Source organism: Aquarana catesbeiana, linkage group LG03 (genome assembly GCF_042186555.1).
Source record: "Aquarana catesbeiana isolate 2022-GZ linkage group LG03, ASM4218655v1, whole genome shotgun sequence".
In the NCBI taxonomy this organism is placed as follows: domain Eukaryota; kingdom Metazoa; phylum Chordata; class Amphibia; order Anura; family Ranidae; genus Aquarana; species Aquarana catesbeiana.
This window is the reverse complement of record NC_133326.1, coordinates 600,094,830-600,116,445: the sequence shown is the minus strand read 5'-3', so window position 1 is coordinate 600,116,445 and position 21,616 is coordinate 600,094,830. Positions and strand designations below refer to the sequence as shown.

General features: G+C 41.9%; 1 protein-coding gene across 1 annotated transcript in view; it reads left to right on the top strand.

Annotated features, from left to right (window-relative positions):
* CNNM4 (cyclin and CBS domain divalent metal cation transport mediator 4) overlaps positions 1-21,616 on the top strand; it is an 80,176-nt gene that overhangs the window by 21,618 nt on the left and 36,942 nt on the right. Inside the window, exons 2-4 of the mRNA XM_073622077.1 lie at positions 879-1,242; positions 4,985-5,128; positions 21,379-21,516. Of these exons, the coding sequence (XP_073478178.1) occupies positions 879-1,242; positions 4,985-5,128; positions 21,379-21,516 (646 nt within the window). The remainder of the gene's footprint in view (positions 1-878; positions 1,243-4,984; positions 5,129-21,378; positions 21,517-21,616) is intronic.

Below are 21,616 nucleotides of genomic sequence, written 5' to 3'. Positions count from 1 at the left end.
AGATGTGATGTGGCACACCAATAACTGATACATGTTTGGTAACTCTTTTACGTGTATATTTTCTTATATTTGCCTGTATGTTTATCGCTGAGGCTATTCTCCAATGTAACCTGAATAGTACTCTCCTGTATTATTGATGAATATGACCTGTATGTACAACTATTTTTGCTTTTTCAATAAAAACACCACGTTCAATGGAAAAAAAAAATGTAATTTTTTTTTTTTTTTTTCTATTACCTAACCCTGACTTGTACTTCTCAACAACAGTGTCTTTCTTGTTTGGAGAGTTCCTTGGTCTTCATGGCAGTGTTTGGTTAGTGGTGCCTCTTGCTTAGGTGTTGAAGCCTTTGGGGCCTTTCAAAAAGGTGTGTGTGTGTGTGTGTGTGTGTGTGTGTGTGTGTGTGTGTGTGTGTGTGTATGTAATGACAGATCATGTGACACTTGGATTGCACACAGGTGGACATCATTTCACTAATTATGTGACTTCTGAAGGTAATTGGTTGCACCAGAGCTTTTTATGGGCTTCAAAACAAAGGGGGTGAATACATACACACATGCCAATTATAATTTTTTTTTTTTTTTTTTAAATCGTTTTATGTATATTTTTCTAATTTTACTTCAACAACTTTAGACTATTGTGTTCTGATCCATCACATGTAATTTGGATTACAAAAAAAGTTAACTAAAGGCTGTAATATAACAAAATGGGTAAAAAGCAAAGGGGGTGAATACTTTTGTAAGGCACTGTGTGTGTAATATAACATAATTGATAATCGCTCTATGCTGTAATGAAAAGCAGCTTCTACTCATTGTAGGCTGTGTGATTTGCATTATTCTCTACATTTGCAGTGTAATGAATGTGTGTTTTCGTGTTGCAGGTTACAGAGCCATATAGCGGTCTGGTCCGTGAGGAGATGAACATTATTCAGGGAGCTCTGGAGCTGCGCACAAAGACGGTGGAGGATGTGATGACCAAAGTGGAGGACTGCTTTATGCTCCCCAGTGATGCTGTGTTAGACTTTAACACCATGTCCAGTATTATGGAGAGCGGTTACACCCGTATACCTGTATTTGAAAATGAACGGTCCAATATTGTGGACATTCTGTATGTGAAAGATTTGGCCTTTGTAGACCCAGATGACTGCACTACTTTGAACACCATTACTCGTTTCTACAGTCACCCTGTTCACTTTGTGTTTAGTGACACCAAATTGGATGCTGTCCTTGAGGAGTTTAAGAAAGGTGAGTGTCTTCAATTGCCTGCCCAATTCTTATTTGTGAGTTTTATATATTTATGTAATAATTTAGTGTGTTTTTTTTTTTTTTCCTTTTCTTTTCTTTATTTATTTTTCAGATACCGATTATGTTAGGGTCCTTTTCATCTGTATCAATAGATTCTTAGCCTAATGTAACAAACCAGCTTTTGTAATGGGACTCTTTTAAAGCGGCGTTCCACCCAAAAATGGAACTTCCACTTTAAGTGTTGGTGACCCCCTGACATGCCACATGTGGCATATAAATTTTTTTTTTTTGGGGTTGGGGGGGGGAGAAGCAGGTTCCCTGTTTTTAGAGGCTTCCACTTCCTCCCCTAGCGCTGCGGTGCTAACTCTCTCCCCTCCCTGCAATCTTCTGGGACACTTCACAGATCCCAGAAGATTGCCTGGCCATTCAGAGCGCAGCACAGCTTGCACATGTGCAGTGTGCGCATGGCTGTGAAGCCACATTCAGGCGCCCACAGTTAGAATCCCTGCGCTGCGGAGAGGAGGGGAAGAGGAGCAGGGCTTCGTGTGCCCACATCACTGGACTGTGGGACAGGTGAGTGTCTGATTATTAAAGGTCAGCAGCTATGCTTTTTGTAGCTGCTGACTTTTAAATGGGTGGAACTCTGCTTTAAAGTGTTTGTAAAGCTTTGTGTCTATTGTTAAAAAAAAAAAAAAAAAAAAAAAAAAAAGTCATACTTGCCTGCTTTGTGCATGGGTTTTGCACAGAGCGGCCCCGATCCTCTTTTTTGGGGGTTCCTCAGTGTCTCTTCCTCTTCTGGAGTGCCCCGACAGAGCCGTTTTTAATGGGGGCCCTCATGCGGGAATGCTCTCGAGTCCTGCTGCGTCCACTGGCACCTGTAGGTTAGCTGTAGTGAGCTATAGACTTCTATTGGTGACATCTTGCAGATGTAGAAGCTCTGCAGAAATTAACATTGAGTTTTCTGTTTGTTTTTCTTTAGTGGGAGATATCTATTGGCCAAAAGTATTCATTTAAATGAATGTTGCTCCTAAAGAAATGGCCCAAAATGATCTTCTCTATTTGCTCATACGCCAAAGACTGCTTACCATTTTAAAGAAAACCGAATAAAGTGAGCTAAGTTGCCGTAGCAGCTGCCATCACATACCTTGTTTAACTTCCAGAGTTCTCTGGGAGCCTTGTGTAGTGGAATTCTACAGCTCAAAAGCTGAGTTTGTATCTCTCCACTAGAGGTCGACCGATATATCGGCCGATATTTGGCTTTTTTTACTTAATCGGCATCGGCCGATTGTGCTGATATAAAAAAAGCCGATTATAACTTCAGCGGGACTTGCAAATGACTTCTGTAATAGAAGTCAATTGCAAGTTGTCTGAAGGTTTCTTCTCTCCTCCTCTGGGCATCCTGCCAAGTCTGATAAGAAGATACATTTGTATCTCTTCAGGTTCTTTTATCAATAGACTGAACTGTAGAAGTTCTCAGTTTAACCATTTAAAGACTAAATCTTTTTTGACATTTGTTGCTTACAAGTAAAAATTCTGTATTTTCTGCTAGAAAATCAATTGGAACCCCCAAACATTATATATATATTTTTTTTAGCAGAGACCCTAGGGAATAAAATAGCGGTTGTTGCAATATTTTATGTCACACGGTATTTGCGCAGCGGTCTTTCAAACGCAATTTTTTAAAATAAAATACACTAATTAAAAAAAAAAAAAAAATAAGCAGTAAAGTTAGCCCATTTTTTTTCGTCAAAGTTTTGGTTACCTGTTTTTGTGTATTTAATATTTAAGATATAGTTTTTTTTTTTTTTTTTAATCTAAATTATACATACAAGTGAACTGATTGGAGGTTTGTTTTGTTCAATAAATGTGAAAAATGTTCTGTATTGCTTAAGGTTGCTTTCACACTGGAGCGGGCAGGCGTTGACGGTAAAACGCTGTTAGTTTTAGTGGCGCTTTACCGTCATTTTAGCGGCGCTATTCGGCTGCTAGCGGGGCGCTTATAACCCAGCTAGTGGCCGAGGAAGGGGTTAAATGCGCCCCTGAAGTGCTGCTGCCGAAACGCTTTGCAGCCGCTTCGGCAGCGGTGCGCATTCATTTCAATGGGCAGGAGTGGTGGAGGAGCGGTATACGCCACTCCAAAGACATCCTGCCAGCGCATCGCCTCAGTGTGAAAGCACTCGGGATATCACACTGAGACTGTAGGGAAGCCGTTTTACAGGCACTTTACAGGCGCTATTTTTAGCCCAAAAGCGCCTAAAAAAACGCCCCAGTGTGAAAGGGGTCTAACTGTTAGATTTTATGAGATGAAGGGGGAAAAAGAGAAAAAAAAAAAAAAAAAAATCGGCCTAATATATCGGCCCAAAAAAATCGGCATCACATATCGGCCATCGGCCACCGCGATTTCTAAATATCGGCATCGGCCAGAGAAAAACCCATATCGGTCGACTTCTACTCTCCACCGTTTCAACTGCAGGCGACAGGCAGAATAGTGGGGAGGCTACGTTGGCCTACAGGTATGGCAATACATTAAAGTACAGCCGGGGCTCGGGAGTAAGCACGCACCAGTGCCTTCATAGCAAGCGGCTTTCTTTTGGGGGCATCGGTTAAAGGGGAGGAGCCAGGAGTGCCGGCAGGGGACCTGAGAAAGATATTGGGGCTGCTCTGTGCAAAACCATTACACAGAGCAGGCAAGTATAACTTTGTTTTTTTTTTTTGTTTTTTTCTGTTTACACCCAAACCTTTAACCACGTCACGCCAGCAGTACACACATATGTGGCCTCTCGGTGGGTGGGCCTTAACGCCGAGCGGCTCCATATATAGGCGGTCGGCGCGAAGAGGTTAATGTAGATTTTTAAAAGTGGCTTAGTTTATTGTTGCGTCCTGAGGCTCCTTGACTGCATAGACCATTTTGTAGAGGATACATGCAGTTTTTGGAAAAGAATAGTCTATTCTTAATATGACTGTTATTGGATGATGATAATAAAGATGTTTTTAATTCAAAAGCTAGGTTTGCAGCAATCTTCTATCGCTTATGGCAAGACACCACTTGGTTGAATCTCTGACAGTTGGCTTTCTTTTCATGAGGCACAAGTGTTTAGTCTGATGTGGGCATCTGACCTTGTGTACAGAGTGGAGCTGGCATCAGTAGACACTCCTCTTCTCCTCCTCGTCTACATTGTCTTGGTCCAAAAGTCATTTCTGCCTGAACTATTTAATGAAGAGGGATATATGGGAGATCTCCAAGTGTGTAATTAAAAATCATTGTGTAAATACCTGCCTGGCACTAAGAACATTTTATATCCTACATACACACTGCACACATTGTATTCTTGTCATCGGAGAGTCTTGCACAATTGTTCTGTTATCATTTTTTTTCCCACAATAACGAATTACAGTGATTGGATTGTGGTAATTTTCACGTAGGATGGCTATAGTGACCCGGACAAGCCACAAATCCACAAGGAAGTGTGTGGTTTGTGTGCTGTCTGGGTGGCATAGAACACAATAAGTCTCATTTATAAAACTGGAGCTATGCAGCAATATGGATCTTGCTTATGATGGCAACCAATCAAGTGGCTGCTTGTGTTTTCTTACCTGCACTAGATGTATGACAACTTGACCTATGATTTTGTGGCCACGTTTTCTCCACTCCAGCTTTTTATTAACCTATAATGCAAGATATTCTGTGATGTTACCTAAGTCCCTGTAGCCCTGTGTCAAACTGGTTTGCATTTTTTCCTAGGAAAGTCTCACTTGGCCATTGTACAGAAGGTAAACAGTGAAGGAGAAGGAGATCCGTTCTACGAGGTGTTGGGACTGGTAACACTTGAAGATGTCATTGAAGAAATTATTAAATCTGAGATTCTGGACGAGTCAGATCTTTATAGTAAGTTCCTTATTGTCGCTTAAAGCTTACCTTGTGTCTGTAATAGCAATCTTCAACTCTCGTAAGAAAAGCAAATGTTTTTATATAAACAATTGTTACATTTGACACTAGCAAAGAACAGGTTATTTTTTTTACTGCATCTCAAGTTCACATATTTTAGAGGAGCTTTTCAGTTTAGGCCAGCCATAGGCGGTTTGAATCACGGCCAGTTCAGCTGGGACGGACCGGCTGAGATTCGAACCATCTATGGGCAGGCTGATTGTACTCAAGGCGTTCCATCGATTGGCTTGTGTACCACCAGCATGTCAAATCTTTACATGCGATTGCCAGTGGCTATAGCTGCTAGCAATAATCACTGTTCTCGTGACTAAAATACAATTAAAAATCAACTCCGATGACTAAAATGGTGTTTTAGTCAAAAGACTGTAACTAAATTGAAATTTTATGTCAAAATTAACCATGCACATTTTGGCTGTTACTTTTCTTGTCTGGTTAGACTTTGTGTTTAATGTAGATATTTCTTGGTCCTACGTGTTTTCCACAACCTCCCCTATAAACCTATACCAGTGCTGGAGCTGGTGTGACGAAACGTTTGGATCACATGGAAGTCACTAATTCCTTTTGGAAATAAACTACAGCTTGGGGCCGAATTCATTTTACATTAGTCATGAGTCTGTGTTAAGGCTTTACAAAAGGTTTCCTGCTAATGTAGAGCAGGCAAATAATTTGTAAAGTGGAATTCAAATCTGAGCATAAAGCCCTTAAGTGAGCAAGATCGGAAATTTGACATTTTACCATTTGCGGATAACGAGGGAAACCCATACCAAACATTGGTGTAGCTGAGATCTGTCATGCAAAGAATAGTGGCCATGACCATTGGGTAAAAAGGTGGTCTTCTGATTAACAGTTTGCATGGCACTTTACAAAATTAAGTCAGAATACAGTTACAAGAGGAAGCAAAGGGCTCTGCTCATTAGTGCCTACATTCTAAAAGGGAGGGTCAAGTGATTCAAAAGTGAGTAATTGTGGGGGTGAGCTGATGGAGACAATAATAGCTCAGTTGGGGTGTAGAGTAAGGATAGGCTTCCCTGAAGAGATGAGTTTTCAGGGATTGCCTAAGCCCTGGTTCACATTGATGCATTTTCAGAATGGACTGAATCATGTCAAATGAAATGTGTTTTGTATGCAGGATGTGTGTGTGTGTGTGTGTGTGTGTATATCTATCTATCTATCTATCTATATCATGTACATGTTTTGTGCGGTGCAAATTTGAATCCCAAAGAGTTGAATGGAAACTGCAGGGAAAACACAAAGGTGTTCAAATGTAATGCAATGCCATTTACTAGGACTCTGCTGTATTTCTGAAGTCCACTTTACAAAGAGATTGCAGCTGCATTGAAATTGCAGAGGAATGCGGATAAAGTTTCACTGTCTGTTATCCTTCTAATCGCACTGCAAAGCTCATTGAAATCACTGCATAAGTGTGAATGCGGATCGGGTGGACAGATTACTTGGTGGGGCTGGGGAGGACCCAGCGGTCATGGTACACGTAGGCACCAATGACAAAGTGCTAGGTAGGTGGAGAGTCCTAAAAAAATGATTTTAGGGACTTGGAATAGATTGAGGAAAAGGACCTCTAAGGTAATTTTCTCTGAAATACTACCTGTGCTGTGAGCCACACCAGAGAGGCAGCAGGAGCTTAGTGAACCAAACAAGTGGCTGAGGAATTGGTGTAGGAAAGAGGTGTTCGGGTTCCTGGAGAACTGGGCTGATTTCTCAGTCGGTTACCAGCTCTTTAGTAAGAGTGGGCTGCACCTTAATGGGAGGGGGGGGGGGGGGGATATGGCAGAAGAAGCGATAAGCGGAAGTGAGCAAAGGACATAGGGTAATACTGGAGCCAGTTGTGATAATACAGCTGTAACTTCTAATCCTGGGGTGAATGCAAGGACAAATCGAAAACAAAGCCTGAAGAAAACTAAGGGGAAGTTAATATGTACCCATACAACGCTGATAGGAGTATACACAAATGCTAGGAGCCTAGCTAACAAAATGGAATGAACTGGAGCTGCCATTACATGAGGACTTGGACTTTATGGGAATAACAAACTTTGTTTGCCAACCAATCGTGTGGGCTGTCGAATATCCAGGGATATTCCTTGTATCAGACGGTAGAGGGGGGGAGGGATGTGTCTATATGTAAAAAATGATGCAAGGGTGGTAGAGAGGATTGACATTGTGAACGGGTTGGGGGGGGGGGGGGGGTGGAATCAGTATGGGTAGAACTTCAAAGAGAAGAAGTGGGAAATTTTAATAGTGGGGGTATGTTGTAGGCCACCCAACCTGAAGGAGGAGTGGGACCTACTATCACAGTTAGAAATGGCAGGGAAACGTCATCATAATGGGGGTCTTCAATAATCGATATCGACTGGGCAGAGGGGACAGCTTGCTCATTAAAGGCCTGTAATTTCATTAATGTCTTGCAGGACAACGTCATGTCCCAATTGGTGGATTCCCCAACTAGGAAGAATGCCTGCTAGATTTATTAGTTTCATATGTTCCTAGTCTGCTCTCAGATGTGGAGATACGGGACAACTTGGGATCTAGCAATCATAGGATGATCACATTTAATGTAAATCAGGAGGCACGAGGACACTAAATTTCAAACGAGACAATTTTTCTGAACTGTGGTCATTACTACATGGCCTCAATTGGGACCAAATCCTAGATGCATTGAACATGGAAGAAAAATGGGAATGCTTTAGGAGCATATTAAACAAAGGTATAACATAGTGCATTCCAATGGGCAATAAATATAGAAGAGCAAAGGTGAAACCTGGGTGGCTAAACCGTAATGTAAAGCCTCATTAAAGAGAAAAAAAAATGGCGTTTAAACAATATAAAGGGAATGGGTAACTGACAGCATTCCAACACTACAAGGAATGCAATTTTTTTTAACAGTAAAAAGGCAAAATCGGAGCACATTGCCCACATAAAAGACGAGCATGATTACAGATGCCAGAGAAGGCAACTGTACTAAATGGCTTCTTCGCATCAGTTTTTATGTTGAAAAAGGAGGGGCATATCGACCGCGACAGTACTGTTCGTGACACATGACAGGGCATACCCTCGTGGCTAACAAAAGCTGGAGTTGAGGAAAGACTAGATAAACGTAATACAAATAAATCACCAGGACCACATGGCTTGCACCCGAGAGTCCTCGGAGAACTGTCAGGTTATAGCCAGACCATTGTTCCTGATCTTTGTGGACAGCATACTGACAGGATTTGTACTAGCTGATTGGAGAAAAGCCAGGGTGGTACCAATATTCAAAAAAGGACAGAGGCAAATCCCTGGAAACTACAGGCCAGTCAGCCTAACGTCAATCGTTTATAAATTATTGGAGGGGATAAGGGACTATATCCAGAAATGTACTGAGGGGAAAAAATATAAGTAGTTATCGGCATGGGTTTACAAATGGTCTGGCAAGAACGACCTATCTGTTAACGTTCTACGAGGAAGTGACCTGCCATCTAGACAGGGGAACGCCTGTGGATTTAGTGTACCTGGATTTTGCAAAGTCATTCGGTACAGTCCATCATAAGAGCGTAATCTACAAGCTGAGGTCCGCAGAGGTGGACCGTAAAGGTTTGTTCTTGGGTAAAAAAAAAAAGCTGGTTAGGGGCGTGTCCAAAGGGTGGTGATAAATAACTTATGCTCTGACTGGTCTGGAGTAGTAAGTGGGGTACCCCAAGGTTCTGTCTTGGGACCAATTCATTTTAATTTATTCATAAATGATCTAGAGGATGGGATAAATGGCTCAATCTCAGTTTTTGTGGACGACGCAAAAATAAACAGGGCAAGAACTTCACATCAAGATATAGAAATTTTACAGAAAGACCTGAACAAAATAATGGAGTGGGCAAATACATGGCAAATAAGGTTTAATGTGGAAAAATGTAAAGTAATGCACTTGGGGCAAAAAACATAGATGCAAACTACTCATTTGGAGAACTGCTGGGGGAATCGAGGATGGAGAAAGATCTGGGGGACCTAGTAGATGACAGATTGAGCAATAGCATGCAATGTCAAGCTGCAGCTACCAAAGCCGCTAGAATATTGGCATGCATAAAAAATGATATACTCCAGAGATAGACCGATAATCCTGCCACTTTATAAAACTCTGATTAGACCACATCTGGAGTTTTCTGTCCAGTTCTGGTCACCAGTCCTCAGAAGGGATGTGCTGGAACTGGAGAGACTCCAAAGAAGGGCAACAAAACTAATAAGGGGACTGGAGGACCTTGATTATGAGGAACAACTGCAAACCCTAAATCTATTCTCGCTGGAGAAATTATGTTTGAGAGGAGATATGATGGCGATTTACAAATGCCTCAATGGCGATACCAGTGTTGGTGGAAAAAAAAACTATTTAGTTTCAAGGAGTGTAAGAGGACACGGGGACGCACTATGAGATTGGAGGAGAAGCGGTTTAATCTTAAACTGCACAGGGGTTTTTTCACTGTCAGGGAAATAAGGATGTGGAACACTTGGTGGTGGCTGCAGGGAGTCTTGGATGTGCTTAAAGAACACAACATACAGGAATATGGGAAATGATTATAGACACTGACACAATTGCTCCTACACAGGTTGAAATGGATGGACTATTGTCTTTATTCAACCTTACCAACTATGTAACCTAGCCTCAAGGTGAATAAAGTAGGATATAGTCTGACAGGTTGGGGTAAGGAGTTCAGAGAATGTGAGGCTTTGGAGAAGTCACTCTCCTCCCATGCTCTCCTCCAGGACAAGGGAGCTAGAAAGCAGAAGTTCTTTGGAGGAGTGCAGATAATGGCTCAGTTTGGTATTTTGAGACTAGGTTGGTGATGTAGCGGGGAGCCGAGTTGTGGATAGCTTTGATGGTTGTTAGTATTTTTAGTTGTATTCATTTGGGTGAGTGGAAGCCAGTGGAGCAATTGGCAGAAAGGGGTAGCGGATGCTGAGCAGTTGGTAAGGTGGAGGAGTCTAGCAACAGCATTCATGATGGACTGAAGGGGGGATAGCCTATGTAAAGGTAGGCCACTATGGAAGGGGTTGCAATAGTTGAGGTGAATTGGAAGCTTTGTGGTGTAATTTGTTAAGCAGGGGTATATTGTGGAGATAGATTGAGGCTAAATGGCCAGTCAGAAGTTCTTGCGTTTTTTGATGTCTTTAGAAAATATGTAGATGGTTTAGCAATGTATGGATTTATTTAATTCAGGTACTTATACAGCACTATCAATTTACGCAGCGCTTTACATGTACATTCACATTTGTCCCTGCCCTCAAGGAGCTTACAATCTAAGGTCCCTAACTTGCATTCATACATACTAGGACTAATTTATTCAGGAGGCAATTACCCTACCAGCATGTCCTTTGGAGTATGGTAGGAAACCAGAGTACCCAGAGGAAACCCACGCAGGCACAGGGAGAACATGCAAACTCCAGGCAGGTAGTGTCGTGGTTGGAATTTGAACCAACGCCCCTTTTGCCTTTGTCTGAAAATAAAAACATATACACATAAGCTACTTTGGGGCGTTTGTTGCACGTAGGACAGTCCCATTTTTGCTACACTTGGGAGGAAAGTTTTAGGCAGAAAGTATGATGGAGGAGAGGTGAGGGTTAAAGGAAAAAAAACTCATACTTCAAAGTTGTATAGAAGTCGCATAGCTTCCTATCTAAATCTGATGCTACTTCTGAGATAACCTAGAAGTCTATAGGGCTAAAATCGCACTGGAGTGTAGTGCATGAACCTTCAAAGTTGCACTGTGCTGAATCCCTTTGAAAATGTGATTTGCCTTGTCCTAAAGTAGGGACAAAACACACAGAAATGCATCAAAAAGTGCACTGGTAAGTATTACAAACACAATTGTATGTAAACCTTAATGCAGAAACGCATCAAACTCATCTGAACTGGCGTTTTTGAGATGGGAACCAGCTCTAAGGCTGGGTTCACACCTATGCGATCTGGATGCGGGTTTCCCCTCGCATCCAATTCGCAGGAGATTTTGACCAGCTCTCTATGGAACTGGTTCACATATCTCCATTGTGGCTATGGAGTGGCTTGCATGTGCGACTTTGGCTCCGTTTCAGGGCTGAATTCAGGCAAAAATTTGGCCCTGAATTGGAGAACAGGGACACACTGGACCCCTGCTGTGAGCCAAATCCGTCGGAGGCTTGAACCCAGCCTTAAAAAAGAGAACCAATGCATCACCATATTAGATTTTTAGCTTTTGTTGCATTTGACCTGCAATTGAACACCTTGCATTTGACCTGCTGCAAGCGGGTTTTTTAAGCCCATTGACTCGTATTTGAAGTGAATGAAAGCATGTCAAAGCAGGCCCTAGTGTGTGTGTGTGTGTGTGTGTGTGTGTGTGTGTGTGTGTGTGTCTATTGTGTCTGCATAAATATTTAAACAAGGATGCCCCTATCTGTAGGGTGGTGATACATTCCTACAATATTTTTGGTAGCAAGCCAAGCAATCTTGTCCACCTTGTCATGTCTTTAGCTGCGCTCCTGGCAAGCAAGAAATAGTTCACTTTTGATCTGTTTTATGATATGTAACTTTGATTAAAGGGTTTCAGTTTTTATAGCTGGGTTGGGTTTAAGGCTAGGCTCACACCTATGCAGGTTGCATTTGATTTGTTTCACTGTTTTATGCTTTATTTATTTTAACACACATTTTGAGGCTTTTAATGGATTTTTGATGCTCTTTGTGTGCTTGGTGGGTGTCTGTCGTGTGGGAGAAACCAGCAGAAACGCATCAAAACTGCAAGCACTGTGTGTTTGATGTGTTTCTATTGAAGTCTATGGCATCAAAAACACAACCTGCTGCGGGCAAAAAGTCTCTGAAGCTTTCCAAATCAATGCACCAGTTGAAAATGCACAGATGTGAACGTGACCCATAGTCGTGATAAAGCCGTTGTTTGCAACTCCTGTCCTCAGGGCCCACTAACAGGCCAGGTTTGTAAGATAAGTGAAATACATCACAAGTGATATTATTTGCTGCTCAGTGATTGCAGTATTCTATTCTGCATCTCCCCAAGGTAATACATAAAACCTGGCCTGTTGGTGAGGAGTTGAGAACCACTGCGTTAAATGGACTGTAGTGCATTTCTGCAAAACATAGGTGTGAACCTAGCCTAAAAGTCAAACTACATGGTGGTATAGCAGGCAATGCAATTATGTATTCAGAGGGCCAATCATAGTGGCCCTTTAACATGTGATCAGCTGTGACCAATCACAGCTAATCCCATGTAAACAAATGCCAGCTTTCGGCATTTCCTTTCCTCAGCGCTGCCGTTGTGTGAAGATAGGAAAGCTGATAATTGGCTCTCCTGTAACAGCACACATTTACACTGATAATCGGGGCACTATCCTCGTTGCACCCCTATCAGTGCTTAACCACTGCCCTACCATGCATAGTCATATGACGGTGGCGGGAACCCTTTGTCCCTTTGGGCTGCCCTCATATGACGTCTTTTTTACTTCTGAGCCTCTAGGGGGGCACGTGTGCCGCCGTGTCACTAGGCACCCGATGCGCGCGGCCGTGATGTCTGCCAGGCACCCGCGATTGCCCGTAAACACAGCAGGACCGTGGATCTGTGTGTAAACGCACAGATCCACGTCCTGTCAGAGGAGAGAAGACCAATGGTGTGGTGTTCCCAGTACAGAGGAACATCGATCGGTCTCCCCTTGTGAGTCCCTGCCCCCTACAGTTAGAATCACTCCCTAGAAAACATAATTAACTCCTCGATCACCCCCTAGTGTTAACCCCTCCCTGCCAGTCACATTTACACAGTAATCAATGCATTTTTTTTATAGCACTGATCACTGTATAAATGTGGTCTCAAAATAGTGTGCAAAGTGTCCGCTGCAATATCGCAGTCACGATAAAAATCGCAGATCGCCGCCATTACTAGTTAAAAAAACAATCAAAATGCCATAAATTTTATTTTTTTGCCAAAAATGTATCCCCGATTTTGTAGACGCTATAACTTTTGCGCAAACCAATCAGTATACGCTTATAGAGTGTGCTGTGTGTGTGTTTTGAAAAAAAAAAAATTGTCGCTCTGCTTCTTCCTTTTTGTTTTATAGCGCAAAAATAAAAAACGCAGAGGTGATCAAATGCCACCAAAAGAAAGCTCCATTTTGTGGGTACAGTTTTGCACAACAGCGCAATTGTCATTCAAAGTGTAACAGCGCTAAAAGCTGAAAATTGGTCTGGGCAGAAAGGGGGTGAAAATGCCCTGTATTGAAGTGTACTTATTTGAGAAAAATTTTTTTTTTTTTTTTTTCTTCAAAATTTTCGGTCTCTTTTTCGTTTTACTTTGTTTAGCAAAATTTTAAAATAAAAAAAACCCGGTGGTGGATAAATACCACCAAAAGAAAGCTCTATCTAAGTCATTTGGGTACAGTGTTGCATGACTATGCAATTGTCGTTCAAAGTGCTGTAGCACTGAAAGCTGAAAATTGGCCTGGGCAGGAAGGGGGTGAAAGTGCTCGGTAGGCAAGTGGTTAAACAAAATTATGTCCTTTCTTTTTAAACGCAAGTAGTTTAATTAATTGAATTTGTCAACCTTTTGCAGGACTGGGAGAAAGGGCCAGGTGTTGAAAGTCAGCATGCTGGCAGGAGAAATCAACAGGGATGACCTTATTAATTATTCTATCCTGCTGTTTTTACTTCCCAATGGGCAGGCTATGTATGGATCCTTCTGTAGTGCTTTAGCAGCAGGGGACATCCCAGACCCAACTTTAATGTCTGGATTAAATTTCTTTTGAAAATTATAAATCAGATAAAGATGCATATAAAAGTTACCGTGTATGTATGTGTATGTATGTATGTATGTATGTATGTATGTATGTATGTATGTATATATATATATATATTATAATATAATTTTTTTTACGTTGTAATGCATGTATTTCTACTGTGAATGTAGCTGTTTTTTTCTTTTGTGTTTAGATAAGTTTAAATATCCAAGAATTTCTTTTAACGAAAAAACTACTGGCAACCTGATATCTATATATGATATAAAAAAGTCTACACACCCCTGTTAAAATGTCAGGTTTCTGTGATGTACAAAGATAAATTATTTCAGAACTTTTTCCCCTTTTTAATGTGAAACTGTACAACTCAGTTGAACAAATTGAAATCTTTTAGGTGGAGGGAAGTAAAACTAAAAAAATAAAATATGGTTGCATATGTGTGCACACCCTTACACTAAAACTTTGTAGCACCTTTTGATTTTATTACAGCACTCAGTCTTTTTGGGTGTGAGTCTATCAGCATGGCATATCTTGACTTGGCAATATTTGTCCACTCTTCTTTGCAAAAACACTCCAAAAATGTCAGGTTGGGGGGGTCGGGGGCGCATCTCCTGTGCACAACCCTCTGCAGATCACCTCACAGATTTTCAATCGGATTCAGGTCTGAGCTCTGGCTGGGCCATTCCAATACTGTAATCTTCTGGTGAAGCCATTCCTTTGTTGATTTGGATGTATACTTTGGGTCGTTGTCATGCTGAAAGATGAAGTTCCTCTTCATGTTCAGCTTTCTAGCAGAAGCCTGAAGGTTTTGTGCTAATATTGACTGGTATTTGGAACTGTTCATAATTCTCTGTACCTTGACTAAGGCCCCTGTTCCAGCTAAAGAAAAACACCCCCAAAGCATGATGCTGCCACCACCATGCTTCACAGTGGGTATGGTGTTCTTTTGGTCATGTGCAGTGTCTTTGCGCCAAACATATCTTTTGGAATTATGGCCAAAAAGTTCAACCTTGGTTTCATCAGAAGGCCTGGTTCACACCTAATGCAGGTTGCAGTTTGCATATTCCAGGTGCATTTTGCATTTTTCAATACACATTTTTGATCCATTGTAGTCTATAGAACCAAAAACCAGAAAAAAAGTCCCCGGCCCTTTCCATAAAATGCACAGATGTGAACATGACCCATAGGAAACCATGTTAAATGGGCTGTAGTGTGTTTCTGCAAAACTGAAAACGCACTAAAAAATGCATAGGTGTGAACCAGGCCTGACACATTTTACCACATGCTTTTGGAAGACTTTAGATGTGTTTTTGCAAAATTTAGCCAGGCTTGGATCTTTTTTTGTAAAGAAAAGGCTCCTGTCTTGGCACTCTACCCCATAGCCCAGACATATGAAGAATACTGGAGATTGTTGTCACATGTACCACACAGCCAGTACTTGCCAGATATTCCTGCAGCTCCTTTAATGTTGCTGTAGACCTCTTGGCGGCCTCCCTGACCAGTTTTCTTCTTGTCTTTTCATCAATTTTGGAGGGACGTCCAGTTCTTGGTAATGTCACTATTGTGCCATATTTTCTCTACTTGATGATGACTGTCTTCATTGTGTACCATGGTATATCGAATTCCTTGGAAATTCTTTTGTACACTTTTCCTGACTGATACCTTTTTAAGGCTCGATTCACACCTATGCATGTTGCTTTTGAGCGTTTTTGGAGGTTTTTTTTTCATGCTTGCCGCGTTTTTGCCGCGTTTTAGCGGCGTTTTTGCCGCGTTTTTGCCGCGATTTGCGTTTTTTTTTTTTTTTTTTTTTTTTTTTTTTTTTTTTTCATTTTTTTTTTACAGTCTTAAAAAAAAATTACAAAAAAAAAACAAAAAACGGCAAAAACGCACCAAAAACGCTGCAAAAACGGTGCACTTGCGTTTTTGATGCTTGTCCATTGAAAACCATTACATGCAAAACGCTGCTTTTTGCATGAAAAAAAGTCCCCGACCCTTTCCAAAAACGCAGAGATACAAAAAAGCATTGATGTGAACATGTTCCATAGGAACCCATGTTAAAAAATTCCCGTGCATTTCTGCAAAATGCATCAAAAAACGCGCTAGTGTATATGGGGCCTAACAGATGAGATCTCTCTGTGGACCATGGCTTTTGCTGTGGAATGCAACTAAAAATGTCAGGAAAAACCTACCAGAACAGCTGAACTTTTTATTTGGGGTTAATCCGAGGCACTTAAATGATGGCAGGTGTGTACTGACTCCTATTTAACATGAGTTTGAATGTGATTGCTTAAGTCTGAACACTGCTACATCCCCAGTTATAAGAGGATGTGCACACTTATGCAACCTTCCCCCTCCCAACAGATTTCAGTTTGTTTTTCAACTGAGTTGTACAGTTTATGGGTCACACTAAAGTTGGAACGTTCTGAAATGTATCTTTGTCTAATTTTTTTTTTTTTTTGCCACACAGAAACCTGACATTTTAACAGGGGCGTGTAGGCTTTTTACTGTGTGTGTGTGTGTGTGTGTGTGTGTGTGTGTGTATTTACGTACATACATACAGTGGGGACGGAAAGTATTCAGACCCCCTTAAATTTTTCACTGTTATATTGCAACCATTTGCTAAAATCATTTTAAGTTCATTTTTTTTTTCCTCTAATGTACACACAGCACCCCATATTGACAGAAAAACACAGAATTGTTGACATTTTTGCAGATTTATTAAAGAAAAACTGAAATATCACATGGTCCTAAGTATTCAGACCCTTTGCTGTGACACTCCTATATTTAACTCAGGTGCTGTCCATTTCTTCTGATCATCCTTGAGATGGTTCTACACCTACATTTGAGTCCAGCTGTGTTTGATTATACTGATTGGACTTGATTTGGAAAGCCACACACCTGTCTATATAAGACCTTACAGCTCACAGTGCATGTCAGAGCAAACGAGAATCATGAGGTCAAAGGAACTGCCTGAAGAGCTCAGACAGAATTGTGGCAAGGCACAGATCTGGCCAAGGTTACAAAAACATTTCTGCTGCACTTAAGGTTCCTAAGAGCACAGTGGCCTCCATAATCCTTTAGATGGAAGACTTTTGTGACGACCAGAACCCTTCCTAGAGCTGGCCGTCCGGCCAAACTGAGCTATCAGGGATGAAGAGCCTTGGTGAGAGAGGTAAAGAAGAACCCAAAGATCACTGTGGCTGAGCTCCAGAGATGCAGTTGGGAGAAAGTTGTAGAAAGTCAACCATCACTGCAGCCCTCCACCAGTCGAGGCTTTATGGCAGAGTAGCCCGACAGAAGCCTCTCCTCAGTGCAAGACACATGAAAGCCCACATGGAGTTTGCTAAAAAAAACACCTGAAGGACTCCAAGATGGTGAGAAATAAGATTCTCTGGTCTGATGAGACCAAGCTAAAACTTTTTGGCCTTAATTCTAAGCGGTATGTGTGGAGAAAACCGGGCACTGCTCATCACCTGTCCAATACAGTCCCAACAGTGAAGCATGGTGGTGGCAGCATCATGCTGTGGGGGTGTTTTTTCAGCTGCAGGGACAAGACGACTGGTTGCAATCGAGGGAAAGATGAGTGCGGCCAAGTACAGGGATATCCTGGACGAAAACCTTCTCCAGAGTGCTCAGGACCTCAGACTGGGCCGAAGGTTTACCTTCCAACAAGACAATGACCCTAAGCACACAGCTAAAATAACGGAGTGGCTTCACAACAACTCTGTGACTGTTCTTGAATGGCCCAGCCAGAGCCCTGACTTAAACCCAATTGAGCATCTCTGGAGAGACCTAAAAATGACTGTCCACCATCGTTTACCATCCAACCTGACAGGACTGGAGAGGATCTGCAAGGAGGAATGGCAGAGGATCCCCAAATCCAGGTGTGAAAAACTTGTTGCATCTTTCCCAAAAAGACTCATGGCTGTATTCGATCAAAAGGGTGCTTCTACTAAATACTGAGCAAAGGGTCTGAATACTTAGGACCATGTGATATTTCAGTTTTTCTTTTTTAATAAATCTGCAAAAATGTCAACAATTCTGTGTTTTTCTGTCAATATGGGGTGCTGTGTGTACATTAATGAGGAGAAAAATGAACTTAAATGATTTTAGCAAATGGCTGCAATATAACAGGAAAAAATTTAAGGGGGTCTGAATACTTTCCGTCCCCAATATATCTCTCCTCCCTTTCTCATCACTCTCTCACACTTTTATTTCTAGATATGCATTACCTTGTACTGTTAGAAGTACAGCCACTGTCATGTCTTTGGAAAATGTTATTTTCTCAGATATTATTCCAAAGACATCAATTCTTTAATTCACTTACCTGGAACAAGCGTGCAGATCAGTTCTGACTTTACTATGACTTCACAAGTTGCATGCTTGTTCTTGGTCAGTGACTTTACAGCATTAGATCAGAATCCGCTCTTCGACGGCTTTCACACCGAGCCGCAGGGGGTGTCAGGGGTAAAGCGGCGCTATTCGGCTGCTAGAGGGGTGGTTTTAACCCCCTGCTAGCGGCCGAAAAGGGGTTAAATCCGCCCGCAAACCGCCGCCGTTATCGCAGCGCTGCCCCATTGATTTTCAATGGGGAGCAGCGGTGAATTCACCGCTCCAAAGAACCTGCTGGCAGGACTTTTTGTGACGCCCTCGGGTTTTCACACTGGAGTGAATGGAGCTGCTATTTTTAGTGCTGTAGTGCCTGAAAAACGCTAGCAGTGTGAAAGGGGTCTTAGCGGTTATAGAAAATCATCAATAGCGGCCACATCCTAATGTCTCCCAGTAAAGATTTCCTTTATGGAAAATAGATGGTCCTGGTGCCCAATCGGCAGCCCTTTGTTGCTTGCCATGCTGCTCTTTGAACCCGGCAGCCAATATTGGGAGTATTGATTTTGTAAATGGGCTGTAATGGCAGTGATCTCTTGCAGTCTCGCATAACATGTTCCTAGTCTGTCTCCTACAGCATGTCTTCAACCACACCTGTTCTCTTTTAATAGGTCTTACTGTCCCTGACAGTCTTTTGTAGCATTACAGTACTGAATATTCTGTTCAGCCACAGTTTAAGCCCCCTATACTTTTTGTAAGTCAACACAGACTGGAATATGGGATGCCTTTGCTGCTTAAAGTTCCCCTGCAATATTTTCACAAATGGGACTTTATCCAGTTAAAGAAGGACCACCGACTAGAGCCACCGGTGTACTATTGTGATGGATTCCTTGTTGGACGTCAGCAGTAAGCTAGTGAAACAGATGGAAATTCAGAGTTCAGAGACTGCAAAGAATGGCTTATGAACCAGGGAAAATGAGTTTCCATTGAAAATAGAAAAGGCCTAAGAGGATAAATACTGGAGGTGATTTTATTTATTTTTTTGGCTGCTTTTCTCTTAGGATTTCCTCTGTCCTCTAACAGAAGATTGCTTAGCTGCAATAGGAAGGATTAACAGTGAGAACAGATGTTCTGTTGCTGGCACAAGTCTTCTGTAGAGCCAATTTTGTTTGAAAATGGGAGATTGTGTTCTCGTACAGAGACGGACTAGCTTTCAGTTTTTCATCGGATTGCTATGCTGTATAGTAGTTCTGCCTAAACTCTCTCGCTATATTTTGTTTGCATGTTAAAGGAGAGATTTGTAACAATGTCAAGATTCCTTACACAAGGTGTCCTTACTAGGTGTGATTATTGAGCAGGTCATTTTTGGTATTGGGTTGGCCAGACTTTCACAAACCCTGCGATTCATGTCTTCAGACAATCTCACATTGTGTGAAAGGTATTGCGATTTTGGAGTCAGTGCAGGGTTACGCTCCAGTTATTTTGTAATGCAAAGCCTCATAGTATAAAAAAAAACAGTTCCTTTACCTGACTGAGCCAAATCCTCAATTTTAGCTCCTTTTGCCCAGACACTGCAGCTCATAGTTGAGTGTCCACAGTTGAGGCAATCCAGAAAGTGGTGGGCAGGACTAGGTGTTACCAGGTGATCAATGACAAGCTACAGGCTTGTAATTCAGCAATGACAACGCTGCTAGCCATACCCACTTCTCTTCCCACAGCCTACATGAGTGGGAACTCCGTTCAGAATTCGGCAGCGGTGCAGGACTATTGCCACATTAGCACAGGAAGCTGTGTTGGGTGGACTTCGCTGGCAGGATCAACCGATAGTTCTGAGGTTTTGCAGGGGGGACCAAGGGAACACTAAGTACAGACAGTTATAATTAAGTACTGCAGCACATTTATTTTAGCGCTGGTCCATTTTAATTTAACTAGTAAATGACAATACAAAACCTATTTAAAGTGAACCTGTGAGGACTGAAATGTCGCTACCCTGGAACAAGCATGCAGCCAATAAAGTCTGAATTCCCAACAAGTATGCTTCTTCCAGGTCCTTGACTCACTATGTAGTGGAGTGGGAAGAGGTTGGCAGCTCTGCACCAGAATTTTAGCAATGGCTGCTCTCAGTTCTAATATCTATTTGCACTAATGCACTTTAGGTGAAAAACCTTCTGTAGTGCAGCAGCCCCCCAGAGCCCCCCTTTTACTTACCTGAACCCGATTGTTTCAGCGACGGGGACAGGCACAGCAGCTCCAGCCTCTATCTTTGGGTCCTTATTGGATAGATTGATAGCAGCAGGAGCCCACTACTGTCAATCAAATCCAGTGACTTGGGGGGGGGGGTTTAGCCGAGTCCTGCGGTCTGTGTTAATGGACACGTTTAAAAAAAAAAAAAAAAAAAAAAAAGAGCCTTTACAATCGCTTTAAGAATATATTAACCCATGAATGTGGTGATTTTTACAGTCACTACCCAGTGATTAGTAAGGAGGGTTTTTCTTGTGTGGATGAAAGTGGCATGCCAAGGCAAGGGTTGCACCAATAGGGTTTTTTTTGGTTTTTTTTTTTTTTTTAATTTCACCACAAGTATATGCCGATACTGAGTACCGATACCTTTGCGAAAATGAATGGGCTCAAACTGCACTGCAAAGAATCGCATGTGATTTGAATAGAAATGTGGTGAGATTCCTGTCCAAATTGCATGTGGTTTTCCCACACTGCAACTGTGTGAACACAGGCTGAAGTCACTATGACAATCGCGCCGCATTCCCGTTCGAATGATGTGGTTCTTTGCAGTACAATTTGATCCCATTCATTTTGTATGGGCTCAAATCATACTGCATAGGTATTGGTTTCAAGTATAGTAGTATTTGTACTTGGGCTTAGTATCTGCACCAATATATGGTATAGGTGCAACCCTAGTGAAAGCCGTTTAATAACCAATGTAATCAGCGGGTAAAGGCTCTGTATTTGTAGCTCTTTGTTTTTTTTTTACCCCATTCAGTGTACCTCTAATAGATCTCACTGATGTACAGAATGCTAGGTCATGTTTGTGGAGGATGGAATTAGTTTTTGTCATTGTCTTTACTACTATTAATCTGATTTAATTCACCCTTCCCCAACAGCTGACAATCGCAGTAAGAAACGTGTCGGTCGTCGTCAGGACAAAAAGGATTTCTCTGTCTTCAAAGACCCGGATCATGAACTGAGAGTTAAAATTTCCCCTCAGCTGCTGCTTGCTGCCCACCGGTTCTTATCCACAGGTGAAAACATACTGAACACTCATTGATTGTCTTCCCTCCTCTGTGGTAGGCTTATGCTTACTCCTGCGTTGTGATTTTTTTTTTTTTTCTGACCCCAGTC